At 39.0% G+C, this 21,482-nt stretch overlaps 1 protein-coding gene and 1 long non-coding RNA gene across 2 annotated transcripts; both read left to right on the top strand.

The window, feature by feature from the left end:
• Positions 1 to 455: 455 nt before the first annotated feature.
• Positions 456 to 7,122, top strand: LOC139310739 (uncharacterized). The gene is made up of 3 exons (XR_011599900.1): positions 456 to 479; positions 1,516 to 1,643; positions 7,088 to 7,122. It is a non-coding gene; the product is annotated as an uncharacterized lncRNA (long non-coding RNA).
• On the top strand, positions 7,119 to 20,419 carry SMUG1 (single-strand-selective monofunctional uracil-DNA glycosylase 1). The gene is made up of 4 exons (XM_070934952.1): positions 7,119 to 7,169; positions 9,079 to 9,197; positions 10,102 to 10,367; positions 19,778 to 20,419. The coding sequence occupies exons 3-4, from the start codon at positions 10,116 to 10,118 to the stop codon at positions 20,303 to 20,305; spliced, it is 780 nt and encodes a 259-aa protein (XP_070791053.1). The 5' UTR covers positions 7,119 to 7,169; positions 9,079 to 9,197; positions 10,102 to 10,115; the 3' UTR covers positions 20,306 to 20,419.
• The last annotated feature ends 1,063 nt before the right edge of the window (positions 20,420 to 21,482 follow it).

Genomic DNA, 21,482 nt, shown 5'->3' with positions numbered 1-21,482 from the left:
TATGCTCTCAGTGTACATAAATAGACAAGATACATTTAAAATTTAATTAAAAAAAATTTAAAAGCCATCTAATCTTGAAAGACCCCAAGAACAGTTCTTTGGGGAACTGAATGAATAAGAAAGGAGACATCATGGTGGGACTTAAGTTTATTTTAAAAAAAAAACATAATGATGTAGGAATGAATAGAATATGCAACAGTAGTCTGCACATGTTTAAGCCCTGCTCTTTATTTGCACTATTCTAATGCTACACGCCCCTCTAGATCTCATTCCCTGCAAAGATGACGGTCTCCAGAAATGTCGGAAGCTCCTTTTTTTTTGGTTCCTCTAGAGTTTATCGGGAGTTGTAGTTCGAAGAAGGAACAGCCCCCTCAACTGGTCGTAATTGTTATTTTCTTTTAAACTACAACTCCCAGCAGCCACCACCGCCGCCACCGCCCAGGAAATGTTACGTAGATGGCCCGATGCAGAGATTGCTGGTGAGTGTCCGTAGAAGACGGCCCTGAGAAAAGAGGGGGAAAGAGCGGCGGGCGGTTCTGAGAAACGAGGGGCTCAGCAGGGAGGAGAGGCAGGAGGGCGATCTTTGCTTTCCCTTCTCTCAGCGATTGCTTTACTTTTGTTCGTGGCTGGCAAAATTGTTTCTCTATTGGGAGGGCTGGAAAATCTGGGTACGGGAAGAACGTAAGGTGGTTTTCTTTGTGGAGCAAAGTATCTTGACATAACACTATTATACACACATATATCCCATGATTATAAGTCCGGCCATTGGATCTTGCCTCTACACGAAAATCTGTGCTTTATCTCAGGCACCTATTAATTTGGAGTAAATGGCCTCTGAAAATTGAAGGGATACAAGTAGATGGTTGGTGGCTGGCCGTCTTCCTTAAATTGGATTACTGGAGGCATCAGATGTGCTGAAATACCTTCTTAAAATGCCTTGCAGATGAACTGTTATTGTTCCTCTTTGATGTCACTATTGCACATTTTTGCATTAGTCCAAGCTCTTCTGTCAAGGTTAAGGAAAAGATACTAAGAAACCAGATGGGTGGGGAAATTGCTGACTTGAACATATAAGAATTATCCCAGTTTGGCAAGGTGCTATCATGTGATCTGGAGCAGCGGTATCAATACGCTAACAGCAAAGTTACTGGATAAAACTCCCATTATCCATAGCCAACCTCAATATGGGTGGTGATTGCCTGCCTTATAGAGTAAATCATGCTGTTTTGAGCTTAGCTGAACTTTCCTCTGGGTGAACTCTGTTGCTCTATATCAGGGGTCTCCAACCTTGGCAACTTTAAGACTTGTGGACTTCAACTCCCAAAGCTGGCTGTGGAACTCTGGGAGTTGAAATTCACAAGTCTTAAAGTTGCCAAGGTTGGAGACCCCTGCTCTATATGATATGGTACAGAGTTGTATTGAGTACAACAGCTATTTAGGAAAAAAAAGTAAAAATCTAGGAAGCTGTGATTTTCTTCGACTTGGATATCTGAAATAATTTACTACTGCTCTTAGGTTTACGACTTATGGAGAGATGATGAAGAAGGAAAAGGGAAGAAGGAAAAAAGACAATTCAGGCACCAGTTCTTTAATAGACAGTTTTATACTGCCTTGTGATAGGAACAGGCTGCTTGCAGACCTTGGTAACTACAAAATAGTCTTGTGATATGATCCTTCTTTAAAATGACTTAACTATAGCCTGGTTGGTTTTATAGGGTGGGCTCTTAGCCTTTTGAAGCTTCTTTCAAGACTGCTAGCTACTGTCTCCCCTAAAACTGTCAGTAGGGTTTATGGGGTGCTGGTTGATACTCTGGTTTACTTGGTTCTTAATGCAAAGAAACTTCATGGAGCCTTTTAAAGATTTGTCAAACATAAACAAATTTCCAAGAAAAAAATTGAACATTTCAATTTTGCATATGAGAAATCAACTCTTGATGTTTTTATGTCTACAGACTGTAAAGTTATTATAAATTCTATATACATAAGTTTGATTTTCTTCAAAGCCACCCAAAAACAAATCAAAACACTGAAATCTTTAAAACTCCCAACCCATTATCATAAAATTGGTTCTTGTTCAGAAAAAAAACCCCAGCCTTTTTATCATTTCAAGGCCACAGAATTGGACATGTAGAGGCCTTTCCCCACTTCTGTTTAACATGCTCTCTGCCCTCCTTGAGTTAGCAGAAAACTATAATGGCATGACATTTGCTGATCCCACTGCTGATCCCTAGCCTGCTTCTATTATCTCTTTTTCCACTGCTGGTCACCTGGCATTCCCTCCAAAATAATAGCTGACAAAGTCTAATGGGCTTCCTTCACCTTGAGTTAGTCCTTGGATGGTGCTTGAAGAAGGGGAAAAAGTTTTCTTTAAATTGTCTTTAGCAGTTGGCTGCTTACCCAGGAGTTGGGGACAAGAGGAAGGCAGTGTCATAAAGATGCAACAGAAAAAAAGATATATGGCCTGGCATGTTTGCATCATCGTTAAATGAAAACCCAAACTCTCTATTTTAAGACTGAAAGTTTTGTGCTGTCAGTATTTTCCTGAGTCTTGTGAGGTGCAAAAATCCCATGAGTTGGGATACCTCCACAGCTAGAAAGGAACTGCATAGTACATTAGAATGTGTACAACATTTACTTATTTATTAGATTTTTATTCCACCTTTGTTACTTTATATGTAACTCAAGGCTGCAAACATAACTGATACTCCCTTCTATTTTTTCCACAACAACAGATGGTTTTGGGCTGAGAGAATGTGATTGAACCAAGGTCACCCAAATGGCTTTGCTGCCTACAGTGGGACTAGAATTCACAGTCTCTTGGTTTTTAAGCCAACACCTTAATCGCTATATCAAATTGACTGTCTTTCCAGAGATCTAGCCACTGATTTAACCTGTTGTGTGAACCAGTTTGTTGCACTAAACCGTATTTTGTATTTGGGCACGACATTATAGCTTCGTTTTTAGGATTGGGATTAATTCATTTATTAGATGAACTGAGCATGTCAGTCTAGAGCAGTGTTTCTTAAACTTCTTGATCTCCTCTTTTTTAAAAATTATTTAGGACCCCAAAAAAGCTTTTGCTTGTATGGATTGTATTAATATTTGTATAAATACATCAATTTTATTAAAAATAATACATGCATTTATAGAATAAATATTGAATCATTAAAAACAACAATATTAAACCCTTTAGATTTGATTTGCTTTTTTAAAAATTTGATTTGATTTATATGCCGCCCTTCTCCGGAGACTCAGGGCGGCTTACAATGCGTTAAGCAATAGCCTTCATACTTTTGTATATTTATACAAAGTCAGCTTATTGCCCCCACAATCCGGGTCCTCATTTTACCTACCTTAGAAAGGATGGAAGGCTGAGTCAACCTTGAGCCTGGTGAGATTTGAACTTGCAGTAATTGCAGGCAGCTGATATTAATAACAGTGCTTTAGTCTGCTGCGCCACCAAGGCTCTGGTGATAAGATCCAACATATTTTTCATGAAAGCCCCTTTTTTAACAAATTAAAAATAATAGTGAAAACAATAACATTAAATTTTTGCAAATATCTTCAGTATCTAAAAAATAATTTTGGTTTTGCAGATCTCTCAGATGGTCTTGGGGGACCCCATGCATCGGGGGCTTAGAAAATTCCGAATTCTGTCACTGTTTCCTACTCCGTTTGCTCTAAAGATTGTTTTGCATGCTGAAACTGTCTCGCTATCCTAGTATATCAGAAAGCAATCAGGCCTATGCAGACACAATGAGAAAAGGCACAGCTATGTTGAAACAGCACACATGTGCATGAAAATGAGAATTGTAAACCAACTGTGCAATAAGACCAGGCAAAATATTTGAAAAGGATGCTTTCCAATCTACGTTAGAATGAGTGAAATATCTCCTGGAGTTCTTGGGCTGCCATGTTACTTCAAACTGTGTCCCCTAGGGTTGTCTCCATATGTAGCTGCTTCTCTTTGAGGGTGATCCCTATAGAGGTTGCCAGAAAAGCAAAGTTCAAGAGGAATTACCTTGATTCTTTTACTTTAGCGTCCAATGTCCTCAAATCACATTTGGAAGAATTTGGGCTTTTGAAATGCTAGACACACAAAATCTAACAATAAGACACAGGTGCAAAAAAAAAAAAAAAGCCAATCAGATGTTCTCCAGATGTGTGGATTCTTCAACTACTGTAATTTGCAGCCATTGTAGCTGTTGTGTGTGCAGATAGATACCAAACAGGAAGAAACCAGCTATCGATTGCTCCCACAAGCAGTATACACAGTATTGGGCTGATCTGTATATGTGAAAAGAAGCTGCTGTTTTAATTACCAAGCTGTGTTTCATTTGGAGACAAAACCAATTCTTATTGTTCCCACTATGGAAATGCTACAAGTCAGAATCCTTTCTTAGTTTCTTCAAATAATCTTGTTATTTTACAATAAATCAACAGGCAGGCACCCCCCTGATTGAAGCAACTGACAGAAACTCACAGGCTGCATTATCTTGCATAGTGTTACATCTAATAAGTTTTTTTTTTAATTTATAAAAGGTATATCACTTTTCGTTTATTAAAAACAATCCCAAAGCAAGGGAAGCGATGAATTAAAACACATTTCAATAAAATAACTTGGCGGTAACCTCCGTAAAATTGCCATCTTGTAAACACATTGCTTCCCCAATTCCCACATCTTCAAAAACACAAAGCAGCTAGAATTCCATCGCACAAAACTATGTAACAAAAACACAAATAGCAAATAGATGGCACAGTAGCAGAAATTTAGGGCTGGGCAAATTGCCCCTGTAATTGGCTCAGCACCAATTACAACCTAACAGGAAGTTAATTCCAAAATCAGGACCTTGTATTACAGTAATGATATTAGGACCCTCATAGTAAACCCCTCTCTCTCTCAAGAGGGTGTATCCGTTGTGGTATGTAATTCTTCAGGGAGTATGAAAAAGAGAAGCTGCTCTGACAGGTTTATATTCTCTTTGGGTAATATTTAATAGTCTTTGGAGGGCATTTGTTTTAGTTCTCCACTATAAAATGGCCAAAACGTTTTCTTTCCAACTCTGCCTTCCATCTCCATCCAGAGACGTTTTCCTGAGAGTACTTTTTCTTCAGAAGGACAAATAAAGTTGTACCCTAGACATTCGTGGCTAAGATTGTTCTGCTTGCCTGCTGAGGAACTCCCCGTCTGTAAATTATGCTTTGTAGGATTCCCTTGGCTTCCTCACTTTTTTCTCCCAAATCACTTGTTAAGCACTCTCATACCCTGGGATGCCACTGATAGCCAAATGGGAAGTTGTTAATTTGTGCTTTGGGAGCATGGAGTTCTCAGGCTGTTAATGTCCAGAGCTTCGTAGATTTACGCTCTGTGCAATTGGCAGGGCAGTGAAATCTCCCAGCAGCCATAGCATTTTATGAGACAAAGTTTCTTCTGAGGGTTTGAAATAGGCCAAGAGACCGAGGCCCCATTTTCATTTGGCAGGAAAAAGCAAGACTGATTCTGGCTTCTCGCTGTTCTCTCCCCCCCTCCGTCTTTGAACTATAGAAAATATCTGTGATTGTGTACGATGGAAAGACATAGAATGCAGCAGAAGTTTCTGAATTAACTACAAGTTTCTTCTCCTCTTGATTGTTGTTAAACCCGGATTACACATGCACAAAGCTTCAATTGGCACAATGAGTTTGCACTTTTGTTTCTGCGGCCAATTCAGCATGCCGGTTGTAACATAAAAATAAACAATGGCGTGGGTTCACAATATCCAAAATATTGATTCTTCTGATACAAACGTGTCTGTAATGGCAAGCCTGGAAAATGGGAAATTCACATGTCTGCTTCTAGAAGCCCTTTGAATTTGCACACCCTATCCTATCCAGTTTGGTAGGGATTCCACAGTCTAGCTGCTTTACTAGCAAATAGAAGAAAAATGTGAAAAAGCAAATAAATTATCTGTTTGGTAACATGTCCCTACCCTGTTTCCCCCAAAATAAGACATCCCCTGATAATAAGCCCAATCGGGCTTTTGAGCGCATAGCAATAAGGCCAAGTGCTTATTTCAGGGTTCAAAAAAATATAAGGTCTTATTTTCGGGGAAACATGGTAGGAAGGTTCTTGCTTCTTGCTGGAATCAGATCATCTCTGATTAGAATTAAAACTGAACATTAAGAAGAATAAGATTGTAAAAAGAAATCTCCAATAGTTACATTGGAGTATGAAATTTAATTAAAAAAACCGGAGTGATGCTAAAACTGCAAACAGAGTCTTAGAGGGAATTTGTTGCAGAATGCCACAGAAAAGAAGGCAGATCACAAATCTTAATTTAGGAGCCTATGCTGCATCAAACATATAACAACTAAACTTCCATAGGGAAAATAAACATAGACTCTTTGAATGCTGGAACTGACAGTGGTAAGAGTAAACTTAGGGACGGGGGCTTGTATGCCACTTCTCCAAATTGCCTATGTAGTTTATAATCTTTTAGATCCTGTTGTATCGCAAGATCAAGAGGAAATACGGAAGGAGGATCTTTTTGGTGGTAGCCCCGTGACTGGAGTTTTTTCTTTAAGGACAGAGTTCCTTTCTAAGGATGTGTTGGAAGAAATGTCCATCTGGGTTCAGTTCCAAGTGGGCAGAAAGACACTGGAAACATGGAGGCTGCTTGGAAGGATGGTTTAATGGTGAAGCAGAACCACCAATCACGTGTGATTCTGGATAGCTGACCACATTTCTATTGGTTGTCAGACTCCCAGGGGGCCATGTGGGGGTCTTAGCTAACTTTATAGACTGTCTTTGTCCCAGGCTTGGTTGAATCTTGCTGGGTGATGCAATGAAGGGGCTTTGGGCAATTCCTATTATGGCTGGGGCTAATCCTACCTTTGTTGGATCTTGGGTGAGGGTATTTGCTTAGGAATAGACCTAGCCATCTCTTTATATCTTAAGTACTGACATCTGCTGTGGGCTATTGAGGAGGGTGGGGGCTATTAAGAGTGAGTCTGCTTCCTGCCTCAAAAAACGTGTTTCTCCATTTCTCATCCAGGGAATATAATATTCTGCCTTTTTAATATTTCCTAGAATATTTCATTCTTCTAGGTCGGGTCTCTTGCTTGAGCAGGCGGTTGGACTAGAAGACCTCCAAGGTCCCTTCCAGCTCAATTCTGATTGACTGATTGAGGTACTTTTCAGAGATCTGAGGCCCAGTCTCTTAACCTGCTAAATGAGATTAGAATCCACATTTTGGAGGGTAAGACTGAGGAATGACGTTTCCAGGCCCCACTTAGAACACCCTCTGAGTAATCAGCTGCAGAAGTGCCTTTGCTGAATAAATATTCTCCTGTTGAAGTGCAGCTCTTGAATTTTATTTTATCTTTTTTCCAGGACAGCAAGTGAGCACATGTTGGGAGGTGGCTGCCTGTCTTTAATCACAGCACCAAGCCTTTATAGGTTATTTACAGTAATGTTTTGTATCTTGAGTGAATGCTTTACTAATTATGGTAATAAAAAAGGCAATAAAAGGCACGTTCCCGGTGGAGGAATATATTTGGAGGCCTTCCCTGGTTCACTTATAAGCGGAGCCGTGATAGGAATTGCCCACCCGCTCAGCGGTGGAAGAAATGAGCGAGCTGCCATGGATCAAGGTGTGACATGAGGAAGGGGGTGCTATGATGGATTGAAAGGAAGGGAAGGGGGCAGAATTTGAACTCCTCCCTGAGTGGTGGTGCTTAAGGGGGAATGGGTTGGTTAAGATACAGCTAAGCAAGAAGGGAGGGATTAGGAGGGTATTTGGCCTGGTCCTTGTGTACAAAGGAGTATGTAATCTTAAGCACTGGTTTTGGTGTTAGTTTGTTTCTTCATTTCCATTTTAAAAATATAGGCAGTCCTCAATTTAAGACTACAATTGGGACCAACATTTCCATTGCTAAGTAAGGGGAATTGTTAAGTGAGTTGCACACTTTTTTGCCACAGTTGTTAAGCCTGCAGTTATTAGTGAATCACATACTCATGAAGCAAATCCGGCTTCTCCCATTAAGCAAATCTGGTTTGGAATCTCTGTGGGGATGCTGAGATGGTCATAAGCGCAAGGAACAGTTGTAAGGTAAATTTTTTCAGTGCCGTTGTAACTCCAAATGATTGCTAAATGAATGATTGTAAGTCAAGGACTGTCTGTACAGGTAGTGTTCAACTTACAACAGTTCATTTTGTGATGGTTCAAAGTTAGCGGCACTGAAAAAAGTGACTTATGGCCATTTTCACACTTAAACCGTTGCAGCATCCCCATGGTCACGTGATCAAAATTCAGACTCTTGGCAATTGACTCGTGTTTATGATGGTTGCAGTGTCCCAGAGTCATGTGATCACCTTTTGCGGCCTTCTGACAGTCAATGGGTGAGCCAGATTCACTTGACAACCGTGTTACTAACTTAACTGCAGTGATTCACTGAATAGCTGTGGCAAGAAAAATCGCAAAATGGGGCAAAATTCACTTAACAAATGTCTCACTTAGCAACAGAAATTTTGGGCTCAGTTGAAGTTGTAAGTCAAGGACTTTCTGTAGTGACACTGGGTCTCACACAGCTTTGCAAACATTGCCATTTCTTTTATTTGTAGGATAGCCAAGGCCCTCTAATGCTTGGAAAGTGGGCTAGGTGTTGCTCAGTCTCTGAGAGGTCTTAGTGAGGACGTAGGCCCAATAAACGCAACCAATTATTTTCCCTCATGTAATTGCTGCCTGCATGGTGAACTGAAATTCAACAGGAGAAGGCTTTCCTGCTATGAGGAAACCCGCCTTCTGTTGAATTTTTGGATGTTATATGGATGTCGAGCTTCTGGAATTCTTGTAGGAAAAAAATATTCAATTATGTAATTGATAATCTGCCTGGTTTTGGAATAAAAGCATTTTTATCACAGCAAAATAATCAATGCACATGTTGTTTGGCAATTCCTGGATAGCCTGCATTGTTTTTGTGAATTTAGATTTTCCAATTAGGGCAAAGGGAATCTGGAACGTTCCATCATAGATTAAAATGTCTGAACCAAAATAATTTCCATAATTACATTATGATTTTTTTCCCCTTTCATTTCAGCAAGCTGTGCTTCCTAAGGCTGTAAGAAAAGCTGCATTATCACTACAAGTTGTAGAAAGGCAATATTAGAATGGGGTATTAGAAATGCTTTCGGACATTTCAGCAAAAGAATCAGCCTGGTAAGAAAAAAATAAAATAAAAGTTCACCATAAAACTATATCAGAAGTCTGCCATGCTTTATTCATTTTCCTTAAGAATGTACAAATATTTTTCAGCCCAAGGTTTGTACCAGTCTGTGCTGCCATGTCTCCCATGGTTAACATGTTTGTCAACTATCTTAGGATCATTCTCCTTCTGAGGAGGTTTAATCAAGCTTAAGGCCCAAATGCAATATTTGCATTCAAATTATGCTGAGAAAAACGAGTTGATGTTTTGTGTGCACAGACTTGCTTTTTCCAAATTCTTAGTATAAAGAATGTTTACATGTTTATTTTGTGGGAAATTACAGCCAAAAGATGAATTAAGCTAGGACTCAGTTACTGTTGACATTGTACATGTATAAACCAGCCCCTATTTAAGGTATAAACAGCAAAACTTAGAATGAGGTGTGGCTTAAGTTTAGTGAGAAAGTAGGTTTCTTCATAAACAGATTTCTTCATACCAGGTTTACCTTAGCATACACAGATTGTCTGACTTGTCTGTCTGTCTGTCTATCAATCAATCAATCTACCCTGTTTTCCCCAAAATAAGACATCCCCTGATAATAAGCCCAATCGGGCTTTTGAGCACATAGCAATAAGGCCAAGCACTTATTTCAGGGTTCAAAAAAATATAAGACAGGGTCTTATTTTCGGGGAAAGATGGTATGCAAGGTCACAAGAGGTAGAGAGACCTGGCCAATAGAATCACCAAGTATCGTAGACGACTGAATGGATAACATTATCATCTATATCCATCTATCAGACTGCCTGTCTATTTGCCTATCTCTCACATTTCTGAACCGCCCATCTCCCTCAAAGAGAGAGGGATATTTATATGCATACATACATCTCGGGAACTGATGCTTCTTTTCTTCTGTGCCAGGTGGAGCAGCTCCAATGAACTCCTGGGAGGTTCCCATGAACTTTCTGGAAGGAAGTGGACTGGCTGAACAGTTTCTTCACATTGAGCGAGAGCAGATAGTCCGTCTGAACTCTCTCAGCTTCCTTGATCCTGTCCAGTATGTTTATAATCCTTTGGATTATGCCTGGGAGCCCCACCAGGACTATGTACGTAAATATTGCCATTCCCGGAAAGAGGTGCTCTTCCTTGGGATGAATCCAGGGCCTTTTGGCATGGCTCAGACTGGGGTAAGCAAACAACCAAGGCTGAGACTGGGAGGGTAAGAGTCACAAAAATAGAACTGAATCTGCAGCAAAAGGCAGATTAGGATTGGGCACGTATACCAAATGCCCCTGTATATTCCTTCAGCTCATACAGAACTCAAATTTGTCTAATGTACCCTAACATGTAGCCACCTGCCTCTCCTTAAAAAAGCTCCTTAAGAAAAAAAAAGTCTGTTGCCTTCCAAGGTGTCTCCTTCATTGTCCAGTTGCTTGCATGTTTATATTTAAGTCTGTTTCCTCCCCTTGCAACTTGAATCGATTGATTTCATTTTTACCTTCTGGGGCTACAGGAAATAAATTTGCTCCACATTCTACAGGATAGCAATTTAAAATACTTGAAAATGGCAATGGAAACCTTTAAAATTTCCTTCTTGAAGATAATAAAGGTAGCCAACTCTTTCAACTTTTCCTTAAGATCTTTTCACCTTTCTTTGTTTTCTCAATTTTTAATGGAAATGTAATTTGTAATGTACCCGTGTAAAGCACAGATAGTTTATCTGAATGAGCAGAAGGAAGGGCCAGCATGGAAGAAGTAGAGGTAAAAACCCTTGCTGGTACCCTTCTTTACAGTAATCTTTTCTTCCTTGAAGTTGGGATGGATATCAGTTGTAGTCCCAATCTTGGGATCTACCATTTTGTTTGAGTGCTAGTCGAGTAAACTCAGCTGAGAAAGAATTCCATGCATATTGAGTTAGTACGGTGTCCTTCTCTGTGTCTAGCACAGAGGTGCTTTTTCATAGGCAACTGGATTTTACTTTTTTTTGAAGACGTTTCGCTTCTCATCCAAGAAGCTTCTTCAGCTCTGACTGGATGGTTGGGAATGGAAGGATTTATACTCCTTGCAGACTGCTTGTTATTTGCGTTCTTTTAAAGAGTTGTTGAGGTTACATGGAGATTTATCTGTGTCCTGAGGGTCACCTGAGTAGTGCAAATGGGTGTGGAGCCTTCTTGGAACTGTTGAAAGGACAACTTCATCTATCTTCAGCTTACAATACAGTCCTTTCAACAGTTCTGTATGGGGTACAGACAGTTCTGTATGGGGTACAGACAGATATACAGACCTGTTCTGTAACAGGTCTGTACCTCTCTGTATCTTTGGCTTGGTGGGTTTTTCTTGTCTCTCCAATTTCCGACATGTGACATTTATCTTGTGTGCAGTATCTGCAATCAGTCTCCTCTCACTGTAGCCAGGTTAACACCTAGACAGATAATTCAGTTTCTGCTTTGATGCTATGCCAGGAAAGGAAATGGATAGGGAATTGATAATGTGGCGAAGTACTTGCTGAGATTCTGTGATTTAAACATGTGTGGGTGTATGTGTAAATTGACCGATTATTCTCTGAATGTCAGAAGCACTTAGTGCCAAAGAAATGGCTTCTGATCTTCTTTACAAACAGTTATAAGCACAATTGTAAATTTACCTCTTATTCTATGGTTACAATGTAACTCTCTTCTTTTTATAATCAACCCTATCTAATCATCAAAACCATAAAATTCTAAATTCATTTTTTTCTGTTTTATCCAAAAAGTTCGTCAGGGGTTTTCAGTCAGCAATAAATGTAGATACTGTCTTTTTTCTGAATGAAGAAGTCAATTTAGCCATCTCAACAAGTTTTGTCATCTTCATCAATCATTCCTTCATTGTGGGTAATGCCAAATCATTCCATCTTTGTGCATACAATAATTTCACTGCAGACATCATATGTAAAAACAAAGTTCCATGATTTTTTTTTCTCTCCATCCCAAACGAAAAACCTCTGGTTTCAATTTTATATTAATCTTTAAAATCCTCTGAACCAGAGTGTGTATTTGAATCCAAGTTTTTCCAGTTATTTTTACACCTCCACCAAATACGATAAAATTTCCCTTCTTGATGTTCAGATTTCCAATAGAAATTTGAAGTGCCTTTATACATTCTAGACAAATTCCCTTGTGACATAATACTAGTGGTATATCATTTTATAAAAATTATCTTTAGGATTATAAAAGTGTAAACTTCAGTCCTTTCAACCACATGTTTTCCTATTGTTCCATCTATATACTAAATGTAAATGTTGATTACAACATTTTAGTCCATACATTTTTTCTACTTGCTCTTCTGTTTCAAATTTCAGTGAAATACATTTAACAATTACATGTTCATCATTTGTACACAATCCTATTTCAAATTCAGTCTTACAATGTTCAAAACTATGAACTTTTTGTCCACTTTAAAGTTTTCTAATAGCTGTAGATAAGAAAACCATTAGCAACTATATCCCTCTGCCATCAATTCTTCTCCTGATTTTATTTTATACCCCCCTTGACAACATTCTAGTAACTCACAGTAAGTTAACCATTTATGTTGGCCTATTATTTTTCATCTATAAAATGTGTCTTGTGCTGAGAACCACGAAAAATGTTTTACCTGAAGTTTGTATCTATCCTATATTCTCAATATAGCATATCTAACATAAGGATTTTTAACATCCACATTAACCTTGACTTTGTCGTACGACAAGTATCCATGCCACTCGAATCTCAGGTCATGTCCTTCTATTTCTCAGTAGCACCCACTCTTTCATCCAAACCAAACAGCAAGCTGCAAGATACAGTTTCAAGTCAAATAGACCCCATCTTTCTTTTTCCTTTACATCTTCTAACACCTTATATTTAACTTGTGGTTTTTTGCCCTGCCACACATGTTTAGATAGATCCTTCTGCCACTGTTTAAATAGTACATCAGTTTTCAAAACAGATATTTTCTGAAAGAAGAATACCATTCTAGCCAAGACATTCATTTTTATCACAGAAATTCTCCCCAGCAATAACAATTTTAGTTTTTGTGATCTTAACATTTCTTTTTAAACTTTATTCCATAACATAGTTGTTTTGAAATAACACAGTTCAATTTGTTATACTGATACCCAGATATTTTACTTTGTTCTCAATCATAAAATCTGTTTTATTCATCAGTTCTGTTTAACATGTTTGTCTTGTAATCTTGAAACCTGCTAATGCACCCAATTATTTGAATTTGGTCATTCATGTTTTAATTCCCTTTAAAGGATCTTCCAAAACACACACCAGATCAGCTGCAAAAGTCAATTTATAGGTTTCTTTTTTAATCTTCACTTCCACAATCCTCTCATCTTATTTTATAACTCTGTTCAGTATTTCACGAACCAAAATAAAGGAGAAAGGAGACAGTGGGCGTCCCTGTCATGTTCCTTTTTTATGACTTGTGTTTTCTGTGAAGTGTTAATTGATTTTGCCTATTTTATAAAATTATCTCCAAAATTCATCCCTTGCAAACTTTGAACAAGAAAGCCCAATTCAAATTGTCAAAGGCCTTCTCTGCATCTAAGAAGATCAACTTAGCTTGTTTTTTTATTATGTTGCTCCAAATATTTAGTTAGTTAGTTAGTTTATTATATTTAATAATAATAATAATAATGATAATGATAATGATAATGATGATGATGATGATGATAATAATAATAATAATAATAATAATAATAATAATAATAATAATAATAATAATAATATATATGGAATATTATATATTCCAAAATGTCCAACTTATTACTAAACTTGTCCTTTTGATTGTCTTTTTAGGTAAGAAGCCACACTGATCCTCAGGCATAAATTCTTGCAAAATTATTTTCAGTCTATCTATCAGCTAGAATCACAACTTACAGCCATTATTCAATAACGATAGTCTATCATTTCTTGTTAAAATCAGATCTTATCCCTCTTTAAGTATTAGTGCTATACTGGCGTCTTTCCAACTCTCTGGCATTTTTTGTCCCTGTAAGATTGTGTCATTATCTTTTATAAAGATTGTTAAAGTTCATCCTCAAAACGTTTATAATAAGAGCCTGATAATGAATCTGCCACCTGACTTGGTTTAATCTTTCTTGTAGCTTCAGAAACTTTCCTTATAGTTATAGATCCATTCACGATCTGTCTGTATTCTTCTGTAACCTCAGTAAATTTTGTTTCTTTAGGTATTCATCTATTTTTTCCAGGGAGATATTATTTCTTTTATACAAGTTGAAATAATATTGATGAAATATTTTGTATAGCATTTATATTAATGGAATATCGATTAAAAGAGTATCTCTCTCTTATAATTTCAATATTAGTTTTCCTTTCCTTTCCTTTCCTTTCCTTTCCTTTCCTTTCCTTTCCTTTCCTTTCCTTTCCTTTCCTTTCCTTTCCTTTCCTTTCCTTTCCTTTCCTTTCCTTTCCTTTCCTTTCCTTTCCTTCATATATATGCCAACCCCTTCCCTGCTTTGTTTGCAAACTCAACATTTTTTTCCCTTTACACAATTCATTTTTATTTCCATTTTTCTTACAGCACTTTTAACCTTTCTTTCCTGTTAACTTCTTTGTATCTTTTTTCTTTCTTTTCTATTTTTTTTCCTTTTTTTCTTTTCTTGTACTTTTAGCTTTCTCTTCAATTCTTCTTCTTCCTTTATATTCGTTTTGTCTTCATTTACACACACACACATACACACACACACACACTGGTAAGCATTTAGCCTCCCAGTGTATCTGAACAATGCAGCTAAAAACCAGTGGGAGTTTTATTTAAACCATGATAATTGCAAGTTGAAGCTTGCAATAAAGCAACCGTTCTTCTTTGCTACCCTTTGTTTCCATCACAAACCTACCTTTTTCAGGCTTCATGATATTTGAGTCCAATGTTCTGTAGGAGCACAGGAATTGTTTCCAATTTTACAACCTAATTCCAAATAGTTGTCTTTTTTTCATCTTTTGCAAAAACCAAACACATCTTGGCTTTGCTATTTTTTTCCTTAACACCCTCATTTTTAAAAGAAGACAGATATATATATCTTTGCTAGAAGAGGTAAAGTGGTAAAGATCTTTTCTAGCCAAACATTTTCTCAAATGCAAATTCCCCAGATCAAGTAACATCTGAATTTCAAATCAGATCAAATCCTTTATTACAGGTCAACGATCCAGGCTAAACAAAACTTACTAAATAAAATCTACAAATTAGAGCTACAAGGCCGAACAAAAAAGGCTACACAGTAAAGGATTTACACTTGTATTTTTGCTGTTTTGCTGTCAGAAAAATATGAGTTCTACAAGCTAAGAAAACGAATTGTATAACAGCAAGAGGAACCTTGGGGTTCTTGCTTGCTAGTAAGATTGCATTTGAAATTCTTCCCTCTGTTCCAGAAATGGAATTACAAGAGGTGTTGGGATCTCTTTGCGTATTTCTCAATTGAAATTACAATATAATAGGAGTTCGTGTTTCAAATCAAGCCATCATTACAATGGCAAAGCCTTCCCACGCATGGAATTTTTAATACCTGATTTTGTGATTTTAATTTCCCAGAAGTGTTGTGAACTTACGTTAACTCTTCTGTTATCAGAACTTTTGACTGTGGCGTTTAGCTTATCATATATTCCTTAAGTGCTCATAGTTCAACACTCCCAAAGCCTGCATGTGTCCATTCAGTTTAAAGACAAGCACACACTCAGTATATGCAGATAAGGATATTTCGTATCATTGGGGACTGACCAATCCATCAATTTAGACTTCTTTCAGCTACAGATTTATTTTCCAAACATTCATTTGTCTTGTGCTAATTCTACATCAGCTTGTAACCCTGCCTTTTAAGAAGTCCTCTCCAAATTCCTTACATGGTTTTAGGATTATTTACTGATGCATATATTTTCAGACGAATTGTGCAACGTTTTTCCCCCGTAGAATAATATTGAAAAAATAATTTGCAATAAGACCTTATTTTTATGCACTGCATTGTTTTGGCAGGGTCTATCTTTTTATTGGTAGGGAAATAAATTTCAGACAAGAGATGATATTTCCAGATAACGTTTCGAAGTTTGCTTAGTTAAGAAAGTACTTTAGATGAATTCACAATAAGATGTGAACCAAATAAATTTGTTTCCCATACCTAGAACTATTTAGTCCTGGGATTCCCACCTCAACACTCCTTCACGCCAGTGTGTCTAACAGAATTCTTCCCCAAAAATATTTAAAAGGTTTTTTTTTTTCTCTTCCTTTAAATGTGTCCTTTTTTGGAGGCTGTCTTGAAAAATCCCTGTAGCTTTCTTGTCAAAGTTTTTCAGAAGTGGTTTGCCTTTGCCTCTTTCCTAGGGTTCAAAAAAAGTGAGCAGCCCAAGGTTACTCAATTGGCTGTGTATCTAAGGCAGGACTAGAATTCACCATCTCCCAGTTTCTAACCTCATGCCTTAACCACTACACCAGACTGGCTCCCTAGATTAAAGGCTACCTTCATTTTAATTTTAAAAAAGTAAAAGAATTTAGCATTCTGTAAGAGAAAACACAATCCAGAATTATTCTAAAAATGCTTTGTACAAAGCATTGAGAGATTGAGAGTAAGTGAGGAGTTCATAGACAAAGTCTGTGAAGAAGGTAAGTTGAAGAAAGAATAGCAGTGAGCAACTCCATCCATTTGCCATTTGGCAAATCAGATGCCATAGCAGTTATTTTATGAATGAAAAAGTTCTCACTGGAGATATTTTCTTTGATTGTATTAAAATCTGAAATGAGTTCCACTGACCCCCAAAGGTTTGGACCCTTTGGGTTTGAACTGCAGGTTCAACACTGCAGGCTGATTGGCTGCTGTTTCCAGGGGTTCAGACAGGGAAGATTCCCAGCCTTACTTTTAGCTGCCAATGATAAAACCTTAAGGCCTTCCTTAGAATTCCCACATTGTTTAGGGTAAGTCATGACAGCTAAATTGGTATGAGTCCAATATAAATGCTGGAGCATAGATATTCCTTGGCTAGCATCCTAGTACATGTCATCTTTAATTATATGTGAGAAAGGTTATGGAGATGAGGAGTTTTGTATTACAGGAACCTTTGGAGGCTCCATGCGTTGTAGGCATAGAAACATGCTATGTCTTCTGTCCATATGCTCCTATTTCGGTTTTAATGATCATTTAGAAAAGTATACAGCTCACTTTCAACAACAGCACATTCTCCATGCAGTCTGCAAAACCTTAAATATAAGAACAGAAATAGTTCTTGCTGCAAAACAGCCAATCAAACCTCACAGTAACAGAGGAAATTTAAGCCAAAAGGGAACAAGATTGTAAAGGCCTAGGAGAACTTTGGCTAATGCTGAAAGGTTAATGGTAGACATTAAATGGGGCTTCCTGGAAGAGGACTTTGAAAGGTGGGGCACTCCACTGAAAAATGGCTCTTATTCCAGTCCCCACCAGGCTCCCTGTGGATGATGGGGGCCCTGAGAGAAGAGCTTCAGTGAAACCATTATCCCTGGATCAAAGTCGGAGGGAGCAGAAACATTAATGTACAACCACATCAATAACACATTAAGCCTATTGTCTCCATGCTAATTGAGACCTGGGAGCTTCTCCTGAGACATAATAATAGTTTGGGGCTCAAAGAGGTGGACTTGGAACCATTTGCTAATGCTTCAGAGAGGCATGGAGAGGCCATTCTCTCAACTTTGCCTAGGATTCCTGTCTTTCTATTATTATTTATTTATTATTTTATTATAAACTTTTTTTAAAAAAAAATAATGAATATTGCCTAGTTTGTTGCATCAAAGTGCAACAAAATGTAAGTGGGGGAAAAAAAAATCTTTGCTATAGAACTGAGATCCTTGGTGGGGTATATCTGTCCTTTTGCAACATACTGTAGGACATGTCCTCCTGAAGCTTGGATGCGTAGAGTTTCCAAAAAAGGCTTCCTGGTTTGATTTAGCAAGCACCACTCCGGAGCCTTAATTAGCTCTGTGGAATCTGAGCTGCTCAGCTAAACACAGCCGTTCGCCAGACCTCAGCAACGTCATCAATTCCAACAAACCTCTATAGCTGCTGTTTTTTCAAACTGCTCAAGAATGAGATAGGGGAGTCCACTAGACATTGTCCACTTTTCTATTTGTCCTGGGCCATCCTTACAGACCCGTACTAAGAAATGTAAATGCAAGAACAACATGCTGATGTTCACAGGATGTGTAGGTCTTTTGGTTTAGATATGAAGATGCTGACTAAAGTAGCCGTACCCAAACTGGTGAACTACAAGTGTGTTAGGACAGCGGCTGTTGAAATACCCAGAGAGTCCACATAAATGTCTTTGAGATGTTTTAAATGGGAAACAGCACCCAAAAGGGTTGAATAAAGAAACATCGAACATTGTGTGGGATGTTGAAAAATGATAGTCAAACTTGTTCAGCATGTTAAAGCTGAGCCAGAGGTGGGTTTCAGCAGGTTCTGACCAGTTCTAGAGAACTGGTAGCGGAAATTTTGAGTAGTTTGGAGAACCAGTAAATACCACCTCTGACTGGTCCCGCCCTCATCTATTCTCTGCCTCTCGAGTCCCAGCTGATCGGGAGGAAATGGGGATTTTGCAGTAACCTTCCCCTGGAGTGGGGAGGGAATGGAGATTTTACAGTATCCTTCCCCTGCCAAGCCCACCAAGCCACAGCCACCAAGTCATGCCACGCCCACAGAACCGGTAGTAAACATTTTTGAATCCCACCACTGATGAGCTATTGTATTTATTAAGCTACACTGTATTCAGTGAGATCACAACTGTTTTTGAAGCGTGGGATAGCTAAAGTACATTCCTCAATAGTCCGCCATCTTGGAGCTTCAGGCTCCTCTTTCCCCATCTTCCTTCCTTCCTTCCTTCCTTCCTTCCTTCCTTCCTTCCTTCCTTCCTTCCTTCCTTCCTTCCTTCCTTCCTCCCTCCCTCCCTCCCTCCCTCCCTCCCTCCCTCCTTCCTTCCTTCCCTCACTCACATTTTCCTATTTTCAAATGGGTTCAAAGCAACCCATAGGGAGTTCTAGGCCATCTCTCATCTTCACTGGCTTGTATTGAGACCTGTTTAATTTCAGGATGGTTGCTGCACCGCATTCCTTCTTGGCATGTGAGTTGCCCAAACTATTTCTTGAAGTGATACTGAGGAGCTAATCAAGAAGGGGTGGGTTCTACTTACCTTTACTACCGGTTCACAACGGGGCCGCTTCACGTGCACGCGCTCTTCTGCGCTTGCCCATGTGCATGCGTTCTGATGATGTTGGGTCGGTGGGCGGAGCCTCCCACCGTTTTTACTACCGGTTCTATAGAACCGGTGCGAACCGGGGGCAACCCACCACTATAAACAAGGGAGAATAGAGTGGCATCCTGATGGAGGAATCTCTCCCTACTGGAGGGTGGAATATTTTGAGAGGAAAATGTGTTTGTAATGTGTTTTTCTCCCATCTCCATTTTCAGGAGGATGATTTTTTTTTTCCAACTCAAGGGTTAAATCTCCACTGCAGATGTCTCGAAGCAAATGCAGACCTTCACTTCATGCCCGCACCAAGAAACCTTTCTCATAACAGCATCGATTTCTCCTTCCAGGTGCCCTTTGGAGCAGTGCAACTTGTTCGAGACTGGCTGCAGATAAGCGGACAGGTGTTTCGGCCAGCATACGAACACCCAAAGAGGCCCATCCGTGGCTTGGAGTGCCCCAATACGGAGGTGAGCGGAGCCCGTTTTTGGGGCTTCTTCCGCTCTGTGTGCACCAAGCCTGAAAAGTTCTTCCAACGCTGCTTTGTACACAACCATTGCCCGCTGCTCTTTGTCAGTCAAAGCGGGCGCAATCTGACACCGGCTGACCTGCCAGCTGCTCAGCGTGAACAGCTTCTTCAGATCTGTGATGATGCCCTGTGTGAAGCTGTGAAATTATTGGGTGTCGCAACAGTCATTGGGGTTGGACGCTTTGCTGAACAGCGTGCCCACAAGGCTCTGTCAGCCGCTGGTATCCCAGTACGAGTAGAGGGGGTAATGCACCCGTCCCCACGCAATCCCAAAGCTAACAAAGGCTGGGATGCCATCATCCGAGCAAAACTGGAAGAACTAGGCTTGATGGCTCTCATCGCGGACTGAGAATTCCATGTTGAAGAAAGCAAAGAGCCTTTGCTTTGGTGCTCATGACTTCTGGATAACGTCGGAAGCATTAATTCTTTTACTGGACTCATTAGAAGAATCGTCTAGCTTTAGGTCTACATATTTTTTACACTTTCACTACTCTTATTTACCCTCCTGAGGCTAATTCATCATTTAGAGATTATCCAGATATATATTTTTCTATAAAGGACAAGGCCAGAATATATTGTCCTTGGTGCTAATACTTATTTAGGTGGCTTTATTCAGTTGGCTATCAGTGTCTTGATATACTTCACAGTAGGTATTCAGGTTGCAATTTTGTGCAACAATATTCCAATTGAGATTTTGCCTTAATCTTTGCCCTGTGGGGGGTGACCTGGCTCCTTAACACTACTTATGCTGATGGACTAACAATTGCGTTAGCCCAGTAACGTTTACTCTATCTATAGTCCTTTAAAGCCTAGATATGCTCAATTTTTTATATGTAGAGCAGATGCTCTGACCCAGAGCCAAAATTGTGAAACGAGGGAGGTGTGCATTATGGCAACTGTGGGAACTGCCTCCTCATAATTGCTTTTAATTCTGCTGTAATTCACCTTTGCATATCAGAAGCTGGGTTCTAGAACACTAGAAAAGTTCTAACTAGAAGTAGGAGGAATGAGATCTGTGGCTCTGTATGTTTCCGCATTACTATACTCTTTGAGACGAGCAGTTCAAATCTCGTTCCTTTCTACTTTTTGATCCATGAATTTTTGGGAAAGGAACAAAGAAGAGGAAAGAGTAGGGGAAGTTGCTCCCCTCCTTCTCTTCAGTTCTTGGTTTTGTTTTGTTGTTAATTAAAAAATGCAGCTAGCTACTCTTGGCCAACTGCTGAGTAAGAAGCAGCAGCAGCATTTCTGAAAATATCTGTTCAGGAATTTGAAGGAAAAATGCAGGTGTATTCCACATAGACCAGATTATCCTGCAGTCTTCTCAACTGCCTGCTACATCCTGGGGAAAAAAAAACAAATTTGTAAAAACACTAGTTTATTGTTGCTGTACTAAGTAAGCTTGGATTAAACACTGTCTGAATGTGGAAGTTTTGGTGCTGTCCGAATTTGATTGTTTTCTTGCAGATGTTTCATTGCCTAATTACCCAACTAGGTAACATTGGCGCAGTGACAATGTTACCTAGTTG

Source organism: Pituophis catenifer, unplaced genomic scaffold, assembly GCF_029215685.1.
Source record: "Pituophis catenifer annectens isolate HBS135680 unplaced genomic scaffold, rPitCat1.0.hap2 SCAF_2, whole genome shotgun sequence".
Classification (NCBI taxonomy): Eukaryota; Metazoa; Chordata; class Lepidosauria; order Squamata; family Colubridae; genus Pituophis; species Pituophis catenifer.
This window is presented reverse-complemented; position numbering and strand designations above follow the sequence as displayed.

What these genes read in the sequence shown, in the direction of transcription:
- SMUG1 (XM_070934952.1), top strand. Translation starts at nt 10,116, where the DNA reads ATGAACTCCTGGGAGGTTCCCATGAACTTTCTGGAAGGAAGTGGACTG. An exon ending in TTGGCATGGCTCAGACTGGG is followed by an intron (nt 10,368 to 19,777) that starts GTAAGCAAACAA and finishes TTCTCCTTCCAG; the next exon opens with GTGCCCTTTGGAGCAGTGCA.